This window comes from Thunnus thynnus, chromosome 16, assembly GCF_963924715.1.
Source record: "Thunnus thynnus chromosome 16, fThuThy2.1, whole genome shotgun sequence".
Taxonomy (NCBI): Eukaryota; Metazoa; Chordata; class Actinopteri; order Scombriformes; family Scombridae; genus Thunnus; species Thunnus thynnus.
This window is the reverse complement of record NC_089532.1, coordinates 8,049,215-8,069,203: the sequence shown is the minus strand read 5'-3', so window position 1 is coordinate 8,069,203 and position 19,989 is coordinate 8,049,215. Positions and strand designations below refer to the sequence as shown.

The 19,989-nt window shown below is 40.9% G+C and overlaps 1 protein-coding gene across 1 annotated transcript in view; it reads left to right on the top strand.

Moving 5' to 3' along the window:
* The window catches only part of sos2 (son of sevenless homolog 2 (Drosophila)), a 37,416-nt gene that overhangs the window by 13,374 nt on the left and 4,053 nt on the right, over window positions 1-19,989 (top strand). The window contains exons 2-22 of the mRNA XM_067613712.1: window positions 2,135-2,260; window positions 2,457-2,588; window positions 2,882-3,046; window positions 3,149-3,355; window positions 5,677-5,820; window positions 6,874-6,984; window positions 11,520-11,618; window positions 12,460-12,587; window positions 12,713-13,368; window positions 13,482-13,563; window positions 13,668-13,790; window positions 14,958-15,070; window positions 15,312-15,534; window positions 15,644-15,763; window positions 15,861-16,023; window positions 16,278-16,395; window positions 16,572-16,744; window positions 16,845-16,961; window positions 18,211-18,475; window positions 18,781-18,822; window positions 19,008-19,111. Of these exons, the coding sequence (XP_067469813.1) occupies window positions 2,135-2,260; window positions 2,457-2,588; window positions 2,882-3,046; window positions 3,149-3,355; window positions 5,677-5,820; window positions 6,874-6,984; window positions 11,520-11,618; window positions 12,460-12,587; window positions 12,713-13,368; window positions 13,482-13,563; window positions 13,668-13,790; window positions 14,958-15,070; window positions 15,312-15,534; window positions 15,644-15,763; window positions 15,861-16,023; window positions 16,278-16,395; window positions 16,572-16,744; window positions 16,845-16,961; window positions 18,211-18,475; window positions 18,781-18,822; window positions 19,008-19,111 (3,411 nt within the window). The remainder of the gene's footprint in view (window positions 1-2,134; window positions 2,261-2,456; window positions 2,589-2,881; window positions 3,047-3,148; window positions 3,356-5,676; window positions 5,821-6,873; window positions 6,985-11,519; window positions 11,619-12,459; window positions 12,588-12,712; window positions 13,369-13,481; window positions 13,564-13,667; window positions 13,791-14,957; window positions 15,071-15,311; window positions 15,535-15,643; window positions 15,764-15,860; window positions 16,024-16,277; window positions 16,396-16,571; window positions 16,745-16,844; window positions 16,962-18,210; window positions 18,476-18,780; window positions 18,823-19,007; window positions 19,112-19,989) is intronic.

Here is a 19,989-nt window from a genome sequence, read left to right as displayed (position 1 = left end):
CTTTCCACTCGTAGATCTGATGAAGCCACACCTTCTCTACTGTCTGCACCTTAAAGCACACCGTCTGTCAGGCTGCTTCCTCCTTCACGACTTAAATGCATCTCGTCTCTTTGATTTTGAGATATTTATCTTTTAACAGCACTTTGCAGCTTGATTTGAGGCTGAATATTTTGTTGTATTTGTATTTATTGAGACCATGTACAGTGTTTAAACATAAATGTTAACATTTGATTTATTGCACCAGAGTTAGCTTGAAGCTAACTTTCATCCACAGTCACTTACAATTAAAACACACAGGACACATTATACAAAATACACCCACAATGTCAACTAGAGATTAATAATATAAGCCTGTCAGTTTGTCATGTAAGCTTGTTACAGAGCTGAGTAGATGGAGAGTTGCAACGACTAGTCAGTTAATTGATTAGACGATCGACAGAAATTTAATCTGCAACTATTTTGATAATCGAATAATCGTTTTAGCTATTTTTCAAGCAAAAATGCCAAATATTTGCTGGTTCCAGCATCTTAAATGTTAAAAATGTACGCTTTTTTGTCATATATGATAGTAAATTGAATATCTTTAGGGTTTGGACAGTTTTTGCTACATGAAATCTATCTGACTTTCATTAATCTCCATTAAATCCTCATGTTTCCAGAGCTGCAACAATTTGTCGATTGACAGAAAATATATCAGCAACCAGAGTGGATAATTAACTTCCACCGGCCAAATGCCTAATGAATGTTCAAGTTTTACCAGCCACTTACTAGTTTTTTTGGCTAATTATTAATTAATTGTTAATCATTAATTGATTTTTTTGGCTGGTAAGTGAAGCAGATCTACCAGCCACTTGCTGTTGGCTGGTGTTAATTTTATGCCCTGTTGGAAACTATTTTGATAAATGAATAATTGTAGAAAAAAATGCCCAAAATTTGCTGGTTGCAGCTTCTCAAATGTGAATATTTGATGCTTTTCTGTGTCAAACATGATAATAAACTAAATATCTTTTGATTTTGGACTGATGAACTGATAAAACAAGACATTCGAAGACATCAACATGAGCTCTAAGAAATTAGAACAGGAAGAGACTGGCGGATTTGCATATCGGTGCCCAAAAATGACAAATCGTTCATGCATGCTGCTGCAGACCAACATATGGTTCATATTTTTAGATTCATTTTCTATCTTCCGTGCAGCTTTTTGTTCCATCAATTTCAGTGTGGTTAAAAAAAAAAAAAAAAGAACATTCAGACTTTCTTGAGAGAAATTCATGAAAGAAATTAATTCATTGTGACTATTTATCAATTTTTAATTATTTTATTTGTTTGTCAAAAATATTGTTATTGTCACATCATGGAAATGAAGTTGCAAGCAGACGCTGTTTTGAGAGCTCAACCTTGTTTTGTGCTTTTAAAGGACAAACTTAACATCTGAGAGACAGGAGAGGCTTCAGTCAGCTGCCAAAAACAATTAACACATGATGTTTTGAAAATCAAACAATAAGCAAACATAGAAGTAGTGAAAACTGTGAATCTGGTGAATTAATTCTCTTGCTGTTTAACAGTTAACTTGATGTTTGAGCTTCCTTGAACGCAACAAATGATGCGTTTTTGAAACTAGTCCAAGCACATAAGTATACGTCCACATGCACGGGTTTTTATAACTAACAAAAAATCCATGTTCACCGTGGTGAATTACTTAAATCGAGCATGTTTTATGTCTCTAACTACCTGTAGTATCTTTGGAAAATGACCAGCTGTGATGAAATGTGATTTGTAATTAATGGGTTGAAACATCCGAAACCACCAAGACGACCCTCTTTAAAACCAAGAAAAGGTGTCTTCAGTCAGTCACGGTCTGAACTTGCCGTGTTGACGTCAATATAACGTGATCTGATCGTAACTGGGGTGCATCATACCAGGTGTTAATGATCAGTTCCACCTATCGCACAGTTTCACTTGACGTCGTGTTAGCGGTGCAGGAGAAAAGTGTTTTCACTCTTCTTCTCTAGCATCAAACGCTAAAGACTGCCATCATTTTTTTTTTTTTAAGTTCCCTCCCTTTTTGCATTGAGCACTTTCAGCCAGCTTGTTGTATCTGTCACTCATCTCTTTCTGTCTTCAACATTTACAGGTACAGAAGCAGGTCCACCCAAACCTCATGGCGAAGGAGGACGCCCTCCAGCACATCGAGGAGCTGATCCTGCAGCTGCTCAACATGCTGTGTGTGGCCCAGCCTCGCTCCGTGCAGGACGTAGAGGTAAGTCCTCTCCTCTCTGCTCGCTAGTATCTCTGCACTAAACATAAATTTTAAAAAAAAAAGTGCAAGTTTACATCCCGACTGTCATGTTTTTCTTTCCTCTCCTAACCGAATACTTCTGTGCGATCGTAATTCTTTCCGATTTATGAAGCGTGGAGAGGAAAAAAACTAAGATTTCTCTCTTCTCTCTCGCCAGGAACGTGTCCAGAAAACCTTTCCCCACCCAATAGATAAGTGGGCGATCGCTGACGCCCAGTCAGCTATCGAGAAACGCAAGAGGAGAAACCCCTTACTTCTCCCTGTGGACAAGATACACCCGCTGCTTAAGGTAAATGACTCCTGAACAAACCACCGAAGATATGAAGTTCAACATTCTTATAAGACCCAGTCAGCTCTGATGCAAGTGCCAGAGAGTTACGGCAAATGCTGGGAAATACTCATTATCCAATTTATTATACTGCTTTGGCAGCTTGGTTCAGACTAATTCAATTACTGGTACCCTGAACTTATCTGATCTTTCATGCAGTTTAAGACTGACACCGGGAAAGATTTTTACCTGCTGTTTGACCTCAGTTTTAACAAAAAAATATGTCGTTTTCCCTTTTTTTTTCTTCCCAACAGGAGGTTTTGGGCTATAAAGTCGACTACCATGTTTCCCTCTACATCGTGGCTGTTCTTGAATACATATCAGCAGACATACTGAAGCTGGCAGGCAACTATGTCGGCAACATTCGGCACTATGAAATCAGCCAGCAGGACATCAAGGTGTCCATGTGCGCAGACAAGGTGAGTAAAAGCCAACACTCATACACATCAACCGGTTTAATAGACGCAGGCTGTAAAAACTAAACATCATGAGGGTTCCTCTCCTCTGCTGTTTGTTTCTAGGTGTTGATGGACATGTTTGACCAGGAGGAGGACATCGGTTTGATGTCGCAGTGCACAGAGGAGCCGTCGTCCTCCGGGGAGCTCACGTACGACGACCTGGTGAGGCTTGAAATCGCGGAGGAGCGGCAGTACCTGCGCGAGCTCGACCTCATCATCAAAGTGTTCCGCCATCACTTCCTGTCCAACCCCAAAACCTTCACGCCTCAGGTGAGAAAGGAAATTAATTATGACGCTTTCAAAACTGCCATATTGTTGATTTCTAAATTTTAGTTTGATCAAAGGAGATTCAGACAGCTCGTGCTCATATAAACATACTGCTGCACAGAATAAATGATTCAATTAAAGAGTAAACTGTAATCATTACTTCTCTCAATCAGTCAGCTAATTGTTTGCTCTATAAATTGTGAGAAAATAGTGAAAAATGCCAAGATAACATCTTTAAATTGTTTGTTTTGTCCGACCAACAGTCTAAAATCCAAAAATATTCAGTTTATTATCACACGAGAGACAGAAAAGCTACAAATCTTCACAACTGAGAAGCTTCAATTAGGTGATGTTTGGCATTTTAACTCTTGAACTTTTTGATTTTTGTCCTGTTAAGCTTGAAGAAACGTATTTCTCTCCTCTGTATCCTTTCAACAACAGAGGAGGAGGAAAGACTGGAGGTGAAACAGGAGCTGCGGTCAGCTTACTCTAAAGCCAGCTTATAAACAAACACTCAAGTTTCTAACTGAGCTTAATTACAAAGCAATTTCAGCCAAATCCAGCTTAAGAACATTTAAATATTACAATTGAAACTCTGTAATCGGCTAACGGGTAATCAGAACCGATGAGTGAAAACCCACACAGATTTTTACAGCTTTTGTTTTATTTTAATAAACCTCAGAGAGAGACGGCCTGACAGTGGTGTATGTATATTTTTCCACTTTCACTTTCCCTTCACGCGGTGCCAAGTCACTCTCAAATCATCTGTGAGTAAAGACGGTTGTTTAAGAGCTGCCAGTATATCCATTCCTTTTTTTATTGTGCCACCTCCAGAGGCACCGCCCATCCAGTAAACGAACATTCATATCTGTCTCGTGACGGTTAACCAAAAAAAAAAAAAAAAACAACAAATGACTAATTACATTGTGTCTTATATGGCAGTTTCAGCGCTCTAGAGTACCGGGTCGGGGGTAGGGAGCTGAGCCGAAGTGGGTCTATGCGTTGAGAAGAAGTAAATGGAAAGTTGAGTTTAATGGGCTGCTGTGGCTTTGCATATTTTGGGTTGGGTAATTTGTGGTATCATTTGGGTGAGGAAGATAAAACCTTTTGTGAGGCCCAGTGGAATGCAGAACATGTAATTATGCTGAGACAGGAACAACATCTGCAGCCCTCGCCAAAATAACCTCAATTATGTATGTTGAAACACGGTATAATCTGAAATTACTTGTGGATGTCAAAAAAAAAAAAAACAACCCAAACTGTTACGGTCAAATAATGACTGGACAGAAGTTCTATTCAAACTTCAGCAGTCAATAATCACTCTGTTGCTATTTTTGGGGGGTTGTGCGTTCTCATATGCTTGACTAATGATTTCCTCTGGCAAATTGAGCCTGTTGTTGTTGTTGATTTTAGCGCATTCTCGACACTATTTTTTTTTTTTTTTTAAGCGTTTATTTATCCAAGGGAGGTTGACTGAAAGTGGGAGCTCTTTCAGTAACACCCGGCTACAGACTCGTATGGTTAAACACATTCAGTGTGTTTACTTGAACGTAAGTAACCTGATTACTGTCGGGTTTTCCGTGGTATCCGTGATTTTTTTTTTTGGATGTCATTTACAGAAAATACTTTTTAAGAATAAAGGATTATAGGAAACTTTTTTTTTTTCTCAGGAGAAACATTAATTCTTGGCCGTGTTTACACTTTATCAGGTTTCTAAAGGGATTGTTACTGGTATATTATGTGCATGAGTAAGACTTTAGACAGGAAAATATCTCTGTGGTAGCAGTGTGGTGCCAGAAAAGAAAAGATCTACAATCATAGTGGTTTATTCTTGCATCTAAGATAATAAATACTCAGAGTATGGTTAAAACTGAAACTGAAACTCAAATAAAAAAAAGGTCTCTAACTGTCAGTCCAAGTCAGATGCTCCAAGCGAGAAAGACCGAAACTCTAAATACTGAGCAGCTGCATGTAAACACAGTTTTCGGAGGAATCAGGTCATTGCAGCATAATGTTGACACATTCTCTGATTTGTGTGCTTTAACCGGATTACACAAGCGCGTATAAACGTAGACGCAATAGATCTTTTAATCTGTCGTCGCCTGTCTGCTCATTTTCATTTACAACTTAAAAGGTGAGTGATGCATAGTTAACTCCCTCCCTGTGACAGATGTTCACAGCTGGTTTAAGGAGTCAAACACAAACCTGCCTCTCTGACCGTAAAGCTGCTCGTCTTTCACAACCCTCCCCCTGCAGCCGGTCTTTTTCGCAGCAGCGCAGTGAAGCATGTGTTTTGTAATGATCGTTCATGTCTTGTCGTGCAGGATGCGGAGGTGATCTTCACTAACATCCTGGACATCCACGAGCTGAGTGTGAAGCTGCTCGGACTGATCGAGGACGCCGTGGAGATGACGGCCGACGGCAGCCCTCATCCGCTGGTGGGCAGCTGCTTTGAAGATCTAGCAGAGGTACGGAGCATTTCTGACAAGAAAACCTTTAAAAATTCGGTAGTTCCAAGATTTCAAGACCCTGATCTGCAACAAAAAGAAAGATTGACAATATAAACAATTACATAGGTGCATGTTTACTCCCTGTGTTTTCCACAGGTTGAGAATTTGTGATGTGTCATGTGACGATGAAAAGATCTTAATCCTAACTTCACACTTGCACAGTAGCGCTCTACGGGGTCAAATAGATTTTCAAGCACACCTTTATAAAAGGAAGAAATAATACATATATAAAAACAAAAATATGAGATTTTTCTTTGCAAGAGCTAATCTGTTTGTGTCAGCTTTCCCAAAAAATAAGATATTTTTTAACAAACATTTAAAGTAATGTAAACAAATAGTGTATATCTACATTAAACATGGCTCTGTTCAAATTGTATCAAACAGATGATGTCGCAGCTCTTGTATGCAGAAGGGGGATATCTGTCCGCAAGTCTGAGGTTGCTAACAGACTCTAAAAGGCCCCATGAAACTGAAGTTGGAGCATCTTTAGCTTCTGTACTGTGACATATTTCCCAGTGAATCAGAATATTTGAGCAGTTTACAGCTTATAAGAGGGATTTAAATCAAATCCATCACATTTGATTGGTCCACACACCCCCAAACCTGTTGTTAGATCAGGAGGATGATGAGGGAGAGATGGATGAATTAGACCTCAGCCGCATTGTTTTGGAAATGAAAGCAAAGTTTTTACCCACTGATATCCAGTCCTGTCTCTCTCCATATTACTCTGTGAGCTACTGCGACCAACAAACGGTGAAGTACAGTTTTATATGCAGCATTCACTGTGTGTGCACCTGTTCAGAAAAGTCAGTTTGTAATCGGGAGGTTTTATTACAGAAGGTGTTAGATACTGTAAATTATTAGCTCATTAACTGATAATCAAATACGAGCAGCTAGTAGGGGACATACTGTGTGCATCTAAGCATCCTCATCCTCATAGTTATATAAGAATTTTGTCAGTGACAAAGTTGTAAAACATTAAATGTTGAATTATTCTCCTCGTGTCTGTAGGAGCAGGCGTTTGACCCCTACGAGACCCTGTCTCAGGATATCCTCAGCAAGGATTTCCACGAGCACTTCAACAACCTGATGGCACGACCGACTGCTGGCCTCTACTTCCAGGTAAGATGTTCAAACCGGCCTCAGAGACGTTTGGTCGCAGCTTGTCGTTTGACGCAGAGTTCAGGCAAATCAGGAACGGGAACTTGATTCGATAACTTGTAGGTCGTTTTAGCTTGTTTAAGATATACAGAGAAGTGGGGAAAAAACAATGGAAACCAGTAGATTTGCATGATTTTAGCATATGTCACTTGTAACCTTAAAGAATAGGATGATACAGCATTCTGCAGTCATTGTGTTCAGCCATTATTATCATACAGAATTTGACACATTTACAAAAAATAATGCAATTTTCAAGAAGAATCTGAGGTAGATATTCCTTCTCCTGTTAATAAATGATTGATATTAAGTAATTCTATACAGTATGTAGTATTTTTATCAGTACTGGAGGACTAAAGTAAGTGATATGTACTTCTCCTTGGACTGATTCATGTCTTTCCTGTCATTCTCAGACATCAACCTTTCTTATAAACCACAAAATGCCATAAAAAATGAAAAAGAAAAAAAAAAAAGTTGTTTGTTTTTAATATGAAGGTACAAGTAGGTCACTTATGTGTTTACACCAAGCAAACAGTGTTTCATTATTTGTTCCTGTTTTGCTTTGAAGTTAACCTGGGTGCCTCGTGGAATTCCTCCCGATATCGTTTGAGGGCATGTCACGACATATTCGGCGTCCTGTGTACAGTTTATTCACTGCTGCCGCATTGTTTTATTTGGACATTCCTCACAAGAATAGCATTGAATTATGCTCAACGGGGTGCAGTTTGGCAGCCTTTGAAGATGAAATATTTTCTGGTGTTTTCTCAGGCCAAGGACCAACGAGTCCGACTGTTCACATAAAGCAACATCAGGAGCTCCAAACTCAGAGCGGTATTTACAGTATGAGGTGGAATCTTCAAGGTTTACTGGATATTAAGTTTTTATTTTAATAGATCTACTAGTAGACATACTGTATGTCTCCGTTGTCTGGTAGCGTATATAAAAGTCAGAAACTGGACTTCAGGTTGAGGCCTCGCTGTGTTTACCCTCAAACCACCAGTTTAACCCCAGTTATATCAACACTGCTGGCACTGTCCTCTGATTACCCACACCCAGTGTTTATTTTCATATACTCATTGTATGAGAGTGAGGAAAAGGGCACAGGAGTTAAAAATAAAGTTGTTTTGTGTGTCCACCGTGTTGATAGCACCGCAGTATTCATTTAAAAAGCCTTGTATTGTTTTATTCGCTGTTTTATTTAAAAACTAAAGCAGTGTATAACATCAAGAAGGCAGTACACCTGTGTCTGAGTAGAAAAATTGATTCATTCATTTATTTTTCATATAACTCAACACAGGATGTCTACGACTGATTGATAGACATCGAAAAACCACAAAAACATCAAGAAAATATAAAATCTATTTCAAGCACAATCTGAAACTAATTGTTGTAACCGTCATATTTTCATGTTAAAACATGTTTTGTGGTTTCTGTGTTTGGAATTAGTAATAGTGCTTAGTGGGAAAATCGTGGGCCACTATTAACAGTTATTTTCGTTATCGACTCACCAACAATCACTCGCTCAATAAGATGTCACAATATCAGCAACGGTTTCACGCACCATCAAGTCTTAAAAAAAATGTCAACTCAACAAAGGAAACAAAGAATGAATTTTGCCTCATGAATGTCTGAGGACCAAAAAATCATTAATAAAGTGAGTGATGATCAATAAAATGTCCATCAAATAGCTTCAAACAATCCAAAACCCCAAAGATATTCTGTTTACTATCATAGAAAACAGAGAAAAACAGCAAATATTCACATTTAAGTAACTGGAACCAGATCATTTTTGTCATGTTCGCTTAAAAAAAAATGACTTAAATGTATTGTGTTGCTTTGCAAAATCCATTTTGCTCTGCTGTGTGTGTGTGTGTGTGTGTGTGTGTGTGTGTGTGTGTGTGTGTGTGTGTGTGTGTGTGTGTGTGTGTGTGCGCGTTGGACGTCAGCGGTCCCAGGGGCAGATGGTGTAATGGTGTCTCTCCACCAGCCTCCCATCTGAAACCCCCCAACACACACACACACACACACACCTTCCAGCCCTTTTTATGAAGCAGCTCCTGCCTCGTTTCTGTGCAGGGAGCTAATCTTATTTTAGAATCTCTCACTTTGTGTTTCATCTCTGACCTGCTGCTTCGTCATATCATCATCATCATCGTATGGACACTTTTTTATCCACAGCACCTGGTCCGATTGCAAACCTATTACAGCGTTTGCTTCTCTCCTACCTCTTCAGCTTTTGTCTCTTTGCGTGTGCTTCATCTTTCTCACTCCATCCTTCTTGACTTCCTCCCTCCCTCCCTCCCTCCCTCCCCGCTCTCTGTCAGATAGATGTGTCTGTCGAGCACTCAGCCCCTGCACTCTGCAGCGTCTGGTATTGTGGGTAAATTACATCGCCTTTTAAAAATAGAACAGGCAGCCACACTGCGGGCCATTTTTCTCCTGGGGAGGAGGAGGAGGAGGATGAGGAGGAGGAGGTGGGGGGGAGGGTGGGGGTGGCCCAAGGCACATTTCATGTTGAAAATAAGCTGCGAATTAAGACGGCAAAAGACCACGACATGGGTTCAAGCAGTCCTGTACCTCCTGTGAAACGGGAACACGTTGTTCTCGTAGTCGTTCTCTACCGTGTTCCTGCTGCACTCTGTGTTTTATATTTAGGCTGCTGCCACAATGATGCACGTGAAGTAGTGACTGATGATGAAAGAAGAAAGTTTAAATCAACTTTACCTGCTCGAATCAGACGTAAATGCAGCCCTTCACACGTCAGATCCATGCGGTGATAAGTTGAGCTCAAGCAATACTTGATTTTTAAGCTAAATATTCAGATCAATATTTTGTGAGGATACCTGGTTGTTCAACAGCTGAAGATATTTTAGCAATTAACTACATATAAAAAGCAAGTAAATATAAGATAATGTCACTGTTAATTAGATATTATATAGGATAACTGCAGTATAAACATGAAGTAAGGTCAAATATAAAGCTCTAAAACATCTTTTTGTAACAGTCAACAAGAGCCAAAACTCATATCCGTGTCAAGAAGGGAATATTTTAACGAGGTTCCAGTTAGTCGGAAGGACTACATGACGGGAATCTTCCTCTAATCCCAGCAGGTTTGTCAACTATGACTTCATTGTAAGACTATAACGCAATACAAACCAGCTGAGAATAAACAAGCAGAACCGCAATATGTGTGTCACAGTGACATGATGAGTACCATTAATGTTCGGGAGTATTGTCTTGTACAAAGATTGATGCAGTTATGAATGTGTTTGGAGTTTTTGTTCGCCTTTTGTAGTCAAAATGTTCTCGACTGCAGCACCGACTGTATCTTAGAAACACAGTTAACTACGACGTATTTGAAACTAGAGCCGCGACAATTAGTCTGTTAATCAATTAGTCGAACGACTAAATGAATCGGCAACTATTTAGAGTCATTTATTTAAGAGAAAATACTCAAATTAACTGGTTTCTTTAGTCGTGTACAACAGTAAAATCTAAATGTGTAGCCTTAATGCATGTTTGTAAAGCTGAAGGTTGCTGACACATTAAAATCTAAACTTAGTTCATTGTTCCTCGGCTGTCCATCAGTGTGCATCTTTCTTTTCCGTGCACGCAGACCCTCCTCCCCTCGCCTCCCCTCGCCTCCCCTCCCCTCCCTGAGCTTCTCCTCTCCACGCAGACAGTGTGGCCGCTGCTGTGGAGTCTGAGTACTAGCGTATTGATTCTGAGTCGTCTATCAGGGGAACAGGAGATTTAAATGGATACTATGACGGCCTCCTCTCCGGTTACCCTGCAGCCTTACTCGGTCAACCACTTCTCCCTCCCTCCCCACCCCTCCCTCCCCTGCATCCATCACTCGTCACCCTCTGGCCTCACATCTGATCTAATTCAGACTCATTTATAAACTGAAAGGCACACATTTAACTCGACCTCATCTTCACTGTTCTCTTCTTTCTCCTATTTGTGAATTTTAGCAGTATTTTTACCGAAAAAATACCCCTCCTGTTGTTTTTAAAATCTGGGACATATTTCTGTAGTTTTCATCATTGCGTCTGTCAGTTATGATCACATTTTACTTGCTTGCATCCAAGACATGTGAATAATACCAGATGCATCTTAACAATGGCTTCCAAAGGGGCCACAAAACACAAACAGCCTCTGACAGCTTTAAACAGATCCAGTCCTCTAAACCACTTATTTAGAAGTGAAAATGAAAGCTGAGGTTAAGAGTTCTGTATAAGTTCTGTGTAAACTGGTATGTCCTTGTTCCTTTTATTGCGGTTTGGATCTGGATTTTGTTTGTTTCTTTTTAGCTTCTAGGATTAAAAAGACAAAAGAAAAATTTTCGTTAAATAAATCCCAGTTCTAGCTCGGATTAGTCTCTCCTAGTGACACATGCTGTGTCAGAGTTACAAGATTATTACAGTTGTTTCAATCTGTTCATGATTTCTTTACTCTCATCTATCACTAACACCTCTTATGTATCTTTGTCTCTCCAGTCAGTTGCAGAAGGCTTCAAAGAAGCGGTCCAGTATGTCCTCCCACAGCTGATGATGGTCCCAGTGTATCACTGTATGCACTACTTTGAGCTACTACAGGTGCGTCCTGACACACAGCGACAGCTCTGATCAAGGATGAGACTTGTTTTCTCCGTGTCTTCAGTTTCTCTTGAAGAATTATTACATTGTTCCTTCTTTATTGGTTTGTTATTGATTTAAAACCTGGTTAATGATAAATAATCTGGTATTTCAGCTTATTAATGTGTCAAAATGTTTGTGAGAGATTTTGTCACCTTGTTGCTGTTTTTCTAGCAGGAAACGTATCTTATTTGTTTGCCATCAGCTATATCATACATCTCTTTAAAAAAAAAGATCTAAATTTTCCTCTTTTTGTTTTATTTATTCATCCACATTTCTGTAAATGTACCAGTGTTCTTTTTCAACTGCAATCTTTTGGCAAGATGTTGTGAAACCAGTGTAACGATTCCAACTTTAAGTTCCGGTTAAGCTTTAATATTTTGAATAACCTGATTTATAATTGACTTTATCTATTTCTGTAACTTGTTGCCACCTCTACTGCTCTCTGTCTCACGTGGACATAATGAACAGAGACAAAACAAACTTGATCGACTCTGATGGTGAAACGTAAACTGGCTGGAATTGTGATCAAATCTTATATAATTGTATCATTTTAATGCAGCTTTTCTACAAACCTTTAACACATTGAGACTTGTTACAGCAGTAAAAGCGCAGGTGTAACTCATAACAGTAACGACAGCTCAGTTCCAGTGAACCATGTCCATGTAAGGCAGTTGTTGCCATTGTTATTAATATGCCTTTTACGCAACATTGTGACATGTCAAAACATCTATAGACTTCTTCTGTACTGCATTATGAGTCATAGCAACGTATCTGATGCGTCATTTCTGCAATTTCACAGCAACTTCAGGAGCGCAGTGAAGACCAAGATGACAGAGAATGTCTGAAACAGGCCATCACAGCGCTGCTCAACCTTCAGTGTAGCGTGGAGCGCATCTATGCCAAACACCTGCCTCGCCGTAAACCTGGGTGAGTCTCCGCTCAAAGTATTAATGATCAAATATTGAATCTGTCGTTCTGTCAACATTAATTAGGCAAGATGCAGTAATAACATCCAGACAACCTGCATGTATTTGTTCACTTCTCCCTCACAGCGAGCCCATGTACCGCCTGTACAGCAGACAGGTTCGTAGCAAACAACTAGCCATCAAACGCATGAACGAGATCCAGAAGAGCATCGACGGCTGGGAGGGGAAGGACATCGGTCAGTGCTGCAGCGAGTTCATCCTGGAGGGCCCTCTTTTACGAGCGGGCGCCAAGCACGAGCGACACAACTTCCTGTTCGACGGCCTGATGATCAGTTGCAAGGCCAATCAGAGTTCACGGCTCCCGGGGTCGGGAAGCGGGGCAGAGTACCGCCTGAAGGAGAAGTTCGTGCTGAGGAAGATCCGCATCGTGGACCGCGAGGACTCGGCGGAGCTGCGGCACGCCTTTGAACTGATAGGCAAAGATGAAAACTGTGCGGTTTTCTGTGCACGGACAGCGGAAGAGAAAGCGGCGTGGATGGCGGCGCTGGTGACTCTGCAGTACCGCTCCACTTTGGATCGCATGTTAGACACAGTGTTGCAGCACGAGGAACAGGCACATCCTCTAAGACTGCCCTCCCCGGAAGTTTACCGCTTTGCTGTGCAGGACTCTGAGGAGAATATAGTTTTTGAGGACAAAGTTCAGAGCAAAACAGGAATCCCCATCATTAAAGCCGGCACAGTCGTCAAGCTCATAGAGAGGCTCACCTACCACATGTATGCTGGTAAGATGTTGCGACAGATCTTCTCGTAGAAAGATATTAGAAATATGTTCAATTTGCAAAGATACATTTTGACTTTTTCCCCCTCATTGTCTCACGGTTTCGTCTCTCTGTAGATCCTAACTTTGTGCGCACGTTTCTTACGACATACCGATCATTCTGCAAACCACAGGAGCTTCTCACCCTGCTGATAGACAGGTAAGTTTAACCAGAACATCTTCACCTGGACGTTTTAAGACAAATATGTATCAGTGATGTGGTATCGTGGCTGTCCTGACATGTCTGATCATTATTTCTCCCAGGATCGAGATCCCTGAGCCAGAACCCACTGAGGAGGACCGACAGGCTCTCTGGAACGGCGACCAGCCGATGGCGGCCGAGCTCCAGAGGTTCCGCAAGGAATACGTGCAACCAGTCCAACTCAGGTAACGACAACCGTCCAATCACAGCCGATCCTGCCTCAGTTGATGGTTCCTGTAAGGCTCTTAAAAGACAAAGAGCAGCAGATAGTAAAAATTGAGGGGAGAAAGAATGAATTTAATGCACATTATTCACATTAAGGAAACTTCTGAGTTTGTCCAGAAGTGGTTATCACTGAGTTTGCATTTGCATTATTTGCATAGCACCTTTTTAAAATCCATGTCAGTGAATTAGTAAAGCATCACAGTCCTAAAATAATTTAAGAACAAATTAACTTAACTTCTCCTTTTAAACCGCCACACAAAAGATTTAGTGTCTCTTTGCCTCCTGTTGTTGTTTGGCTCTTTTAAACTCTCCTGTTAAGGCCTGAATGTTCTCACTGAACCACAGAATTACTTTTGTATTAGACTTTGTCTCCTTATAAGGAGCAACAGAGTCAAGAATAGTCCTGTAAGTACCATTAAAAACTATGAGCTCCTCAGTATTGGACTGCAGTTCTGCTGTAGTTACGGGCAGCTGCAATAAAAAAAAAAACCTCTAAAACTTTAGTCACAGGACCAGTTCAAACACACGTTGAGAGGTATCAGTTTTGTGGTTTCTAGACTGTATATCCTCTGCAGCAGCATTACTTTTAGAAGATGGCATCAAGTCAGCGGTGAATCACCTAATATGAACAACAGTTTGACTTTTTAAGGATAAATTGGGACAGCATTTTTTATTTTTTTAAAAAAAAGAAAAATTGAAGGAACTTGTCCTGCAACTTGGGTGGTCTGTAGTTTAATAAACAGAGTGATGTGGTCCCACTGTTTATTTCTAAATCAGGATACTCAAAGTAAGTAAAAATATCTCCTCAGACATGGGTTTTGCCCTTTTAAAGCACATGTTCCTGGTGTTTCCCCTTTTTTTTTTTTAAGTATCTACTCTTAAAAAATGTTAACCGACCACAGTGGGGATTACACAATGGGTGGATTATTAATGCGATTTCTTCTAAAAGTAAACGGTTTGGTCAAATGTCTGGCCGCTGGAGTATGTGGAAAAAAGTGGGTTTCTTATGTAACAGAATGACTGCGCAGCACTAAAATATATTTTCAGTTGGAATTTCCTCAGAAATCGAAAGTGGAACTACAGCTGAGCTTCTAATGAATTATTACTGACTTGTCTTTACTTCCCAGGGTCCTCAACGTTTTCCGTCAGTGGGTCGAACATCATTTTTACGACTTTGAAAACGATCCAGAGCTGAGAAGTCGATTAGAGGAATACATCACTAGCAAAATTCAACTCCGAGGTCAGAGCTGCACACGGATTCTCTTTCGTCAGAAGTTGATGTTTGATGACTGAAGTTTTTTTGTGAAGGAACTTTTATTTAAGTGTGGATGTGTCCCTGGTGTTAGAGGGGTTGTTGATACAGTCTCTAGTACCTCATTTAACTCAGCTAAATACAGCGAAACACAATGTAGTATTATTATATGAGCTGGAGAAAGTGTAGACGTTGTTTACTGTATGTTTTATGTGTGTTTCCTTTGTAGGCAAGTCTATGAGAAAGTGGGTGGAGTCCATCAATAAGATCATCAAGAGGAAGCTGCAGACGCAATCAAACGGCGTCAGTCACAACATCACCTTCGAGAGTCCGCCTCCTCCCATCGAATGGCACATCTGCAGAGCGGGCCAGGTGGAGTCGTTCGAGCTCATGACCCTTCACCCCATAGAGATCGCCCGCCAGCTGACTCTGCTCGAGTCGGAGCTCTACAGGTGAGTCGCTGATAACGCACGGAAGCGAAATCTGTTATTAGATCGTTTGTTCTCCTGTAAACGGTGTTCCGGTGTTGCCCGTCTGAATGTAAAACCGCTCCGTCCACAGAGCCGTCCGGCCGTCCGAGCTGGTCGGCAGCGTCTGGACCAAAGAGGACAAAGAGAAGAACTCACCGAACCTGCTCCGTATGATCCGTCACACCACCAACCTCACACTGTGGTTCGAGAAGTGAGTGTCAGGAAGCAAATTCAAGAAAAACGTTGGGTTTTAGACGCCTGGAGAAACCGAATATCTGTAACTGTGTGTGTGTGTGTGTGTGTTTCAGGTGTATTGTAGAGACCATGAACCTGGAGGAGAGGGTGGCGGTGTTGACACGGGTCATAGAGATTCTGCAGGTTTTCCAGGAGCTCAACAACTTCAACGGTGTGCTGGAGGTGGTCAGTGCCATCAACTCGGTCCCGGTCTACAGGCTCGACCACACCTTCGAAGTGAGTGAAGCTTTTTCACAGCGATTCAGGAAAGAAACTACTTCCTGGTCGCGTATCTTTAGCAGAAAGAAAGAATTGTAGGAATTCTGATGCATATTTTTCACTTGATGATTAGTTATTATTAAACCATCTGATCCCAAAAGATGAAAATAATTCTGCTATTCACAGTTTTCGCATGTGTGTTGGTCCTGTCTAAAGCTGAGCTGGTGATAAAATCCTAATTTATGGGACTGTTTCTCCCTCCTACACCACAGGCAATACCAGAGAGGAAAAAGAAAATCCTGGAAGAAGCTGTGGAACTGAGCCAGGACCATTTTAAGAAATACTTAGCTAAACTCAAGTCAATAAACCCGCCCTGTGTGCCTTTCTTTGGTAAGTCTTCTACAGTGTGACAGCGTGTACTTAATGTCCTACAGTTGAAGTGTGAAGCTGACCCAAAAATACTTCAAATATAACCACCTAACAATTATTATTTATTTGAAAGTGTTTTATTTTTCTCAGTTTGTGTTCCTCTCTTGACCGCCGTCGACCTTTTTCCTCATCCTCAGGTATCTATTTAACCAACATCCTGAAGACGGAGGAAGGCAACCCGGACTTCCTCAAACGCCACAGCAAGGAGCTGATCAACTTCAGCAAGAGGAGGAAAGTGGCAGAAATCACCGGAGAGATCCAGCAGTATCAGAACCAGCCCTACTGCCTGAAGGTGGAGCACGACATCAGGGTGGGTGCTCGTAAATTTTGTCTTTGTAACGTTTTTTTTTTTTTAACACGTATAATACACAGATCCTGGACTCATAACGTGTGTTGTTTTTGTTGCACAGAGGTTCTTTGAGAACCTGAACCCGATGGGAAGCAGGGGTGAGAAGGAGTTTTCTGACTACCTGTTCAACATGTCTCTGGAGATTGAGCCAAGGAACTGCAGACAGGCTCCCCGATTTGTAAGTGTTTCCTCTGTAGGGAAGTTTTTGTTGGAGCAATATTTGGTTGGGGGGGGGGGGGGGGGGTTCAGTTCTATGTCCTTTTTTTAGTATCAGATGCACTTTTACTGCCGATCGGCATAAAAATCATTCTCTAAATCCTTGATCATAATTAAGTTTAGTTTCTGTGGCCTGAAATGAAATGAAGAGCTTTGTAAACGCAATGTCCTCTGCAGTAGTTTGCAGCACTTAAGTGATTTTACCCCCCAAAAAACATATTTTCTCACTTACCTCTCATGTTATCTAGCCGTGCATATAGTTTGGTTTTACTTGCCAACATGTCGGAGTGATTTTCTGTTATTTTAACATTGTTATAATGTCAGATGTCGACGTTAAATAAGGTCAAAAGTCAAAAACTTGAGGTGAACGTATGTAAAAACGCTCCCAGAAAGTCAGAAGCTCTACTTCCTCCTCGTGATGACATCAGGTTGTTCGCACATGCCCACAGACGGACGTCTCTTCTGTAGCTTTGTTGCTCCGTGAGTTGTTGGCGTCGTCTGCTCTCATATTTCAGATGAGATTTGGCCTCAAACATGAACGGATGTATTTGGGAAGTTTCCATTTCGAGTAAAGAATGAGACAAATTCGTGAAATCCTGCTGCTACTGTTTTGATTATGTCGCCTCTGGAACTGGAGTTGGCCAATCAGAACAGAGTGGGCTCTTCAGGAGGCGGGCCTTAAAGAGACAGGAGCTAAAACAGGCCGGTATAAAATAAATTAGGAGTTTTTTTTTTAACTGTAAATGATCAGAGATATTCCAGTAGAGCCCCAGAATATAAATATAGATGTGATACGTCCCCTTTAAATGGAGATTCAGTCTTGTTTGTGTCTCTCAAAAAGTTGGAAACACACACTTACGAAATTCAAAAGTCTCTGTTACACTGAAAAATCCACAGATCTCATTTTCTTTGCTAGAACAGAGTTACAAGAGTTTCAGCTCACATCCTGTTGACAGATATGTGGTGACACTACAGGTTACTGTTGTGTAAGTCAGACTGAGACACCAAGTGAGAGGGTGAAATTTGGTGGATTTTTACAAAGATTTTCCAGCTGCAGTGTTTAATCAGATTTGCCAAAAAACAAGCCTGAAAGTAATAATTTATGAGATAAGATGCTGGCAGACATTGTTCTTTTTCAAAGGAACGAGGTTTATACTCGTGATAAAGCTCCCACAGTTGAATCAGTGCCTCTCGTCTCTGCCTCCTTGCAGGCCAGGAAGACCATGTACAATCTGAAATCACCAGGGATCCGGCCTGTGCGAACGTCTACCTCTGGCACCCTGAAGGGCCACCCGGTCCCCCTGGAGAGGGAGCCGCCCCATAAGATCACCTTCCGGAGTATCGCCGAGACCGAGCCGGAGACACCGGCGTCGGTCTCCGTGCCCACCTCTCCGAACACGCCAACACCCCCGCAGTCGGCCTCCTCTGACCTCAGCTCAGTCTTCATGGAGCACGACCTCAGCAGCTCCTACGGCGGTGAGTTCACAGTCGGCACGTCGGTCGGTTTTATGGAATAATATGGGAATTTTTTTTTACATTTCTAATCAAGACAGGGAAAGTTTTTAGTTTCTTAACGTCTCTTCGGAAGTCTGTAAATATCAAAAGTTTTCACAAGTGTTTACAGTGTTTTAAAGATTCATCGTATGACATCCGGTCAAGAAACAAAAGTCTGTCTATGTCGACATTTAAACACGGATGTTTGCAGCACTAATGCAAAAGGTAAAACACACACGTTTCTTGTGAAATTAGATCTTCATCTTCTGTCTGTTTGAACTTTACAGGTAGCAACTCCATATTTGCTACAGTTCTCCTTCCGCCTTCAAGTGAGTCTTTAATTTTGTACCCGAGTGCTTTCTGCTGCATTTATTCATGCAAACACTGTCACACTGTCACAAACCGCGTGCTGTTATTTGTAAGCAGGGCATGTTGTTGATTCTTTATACATGCTGCTTTCTGTTTATTTATTTATTTTTTTATAACTTTGTGTGTGTGTTTCTCTTCGTGTCAGAGTTTCAGTCTGTGTCTTGTGGCAGCCTCCACCAGCTCGGAGAGGAGCTGCTGAAGCCGCCTCCTCTGCCGCCACGAAGGAAGGACGCGATGTCTGAAGCTAAAGTAAGAAGTGTTTTCCAAGCATTATACACTTCATCATATCAGTCTGATTGGGTTTAGCATATCTGTGGTAAGATTCAAGATTGTTGAGAAACCTTCTAGTACAGAATTAGTAAGTGATGTAATTCTGGTTTAAAGATATTGAGTGTGAGTTGGCCTGTCAAACATGATTTTTGAGTAAATATCTCAAACATCAGCAGTTTAAACTTGAAGCAATTTGGGGGGAATGATTTATTTTAAGTGTGTTTTGGTGTTTAAAATATATTATAATAATTGGACTAAAGGGACACTATGATGAAAATGTTTATCTGCTAAAAAAAACCCCATAAATCAACTGGAATAAATCCTGTTAAATAAATCCAGATGTAGTTATTATAAATTACACTGATCTAATAGATTTACCTTTGGAGGACTTCCACTGAAGCACGAGTTCAAAATTCAGTCAGACATCACTCTCATAGTGAAACTTGCATCCACAAAGATTATTTAGAGAGTTCTGGCGTCACATCCAGCGTCCATAACTCAGTGCAACGTCTCATTCAGTGTTTCTTTCTGAAAAAATGTAGTGTGTTCCTGGAGTTTACTGTCCATATTCTAAGACAAATCAGCGTCCACTATAGCACTTATTTTAGAAATTGAAACCTTTGTGATTTCAACAAACTTTAACAGCAATTAATTTGTTTGGGGGGCTTTTTTAATGATTATTTTTTTGGCACTTTTTCAACTTTAATTTGATAAGTGAATGTGCATAAAGGACAGGACGCGGGTAGAGAGATGGGGGCACGGAGCCAGGTTGCGGATGCTGCAGCCATTTGTCACGTGTGCTGCGGTTACTTCTGTCATTCAACACTCTCTTCTAATGCTAAACTCTCAACTCTTTA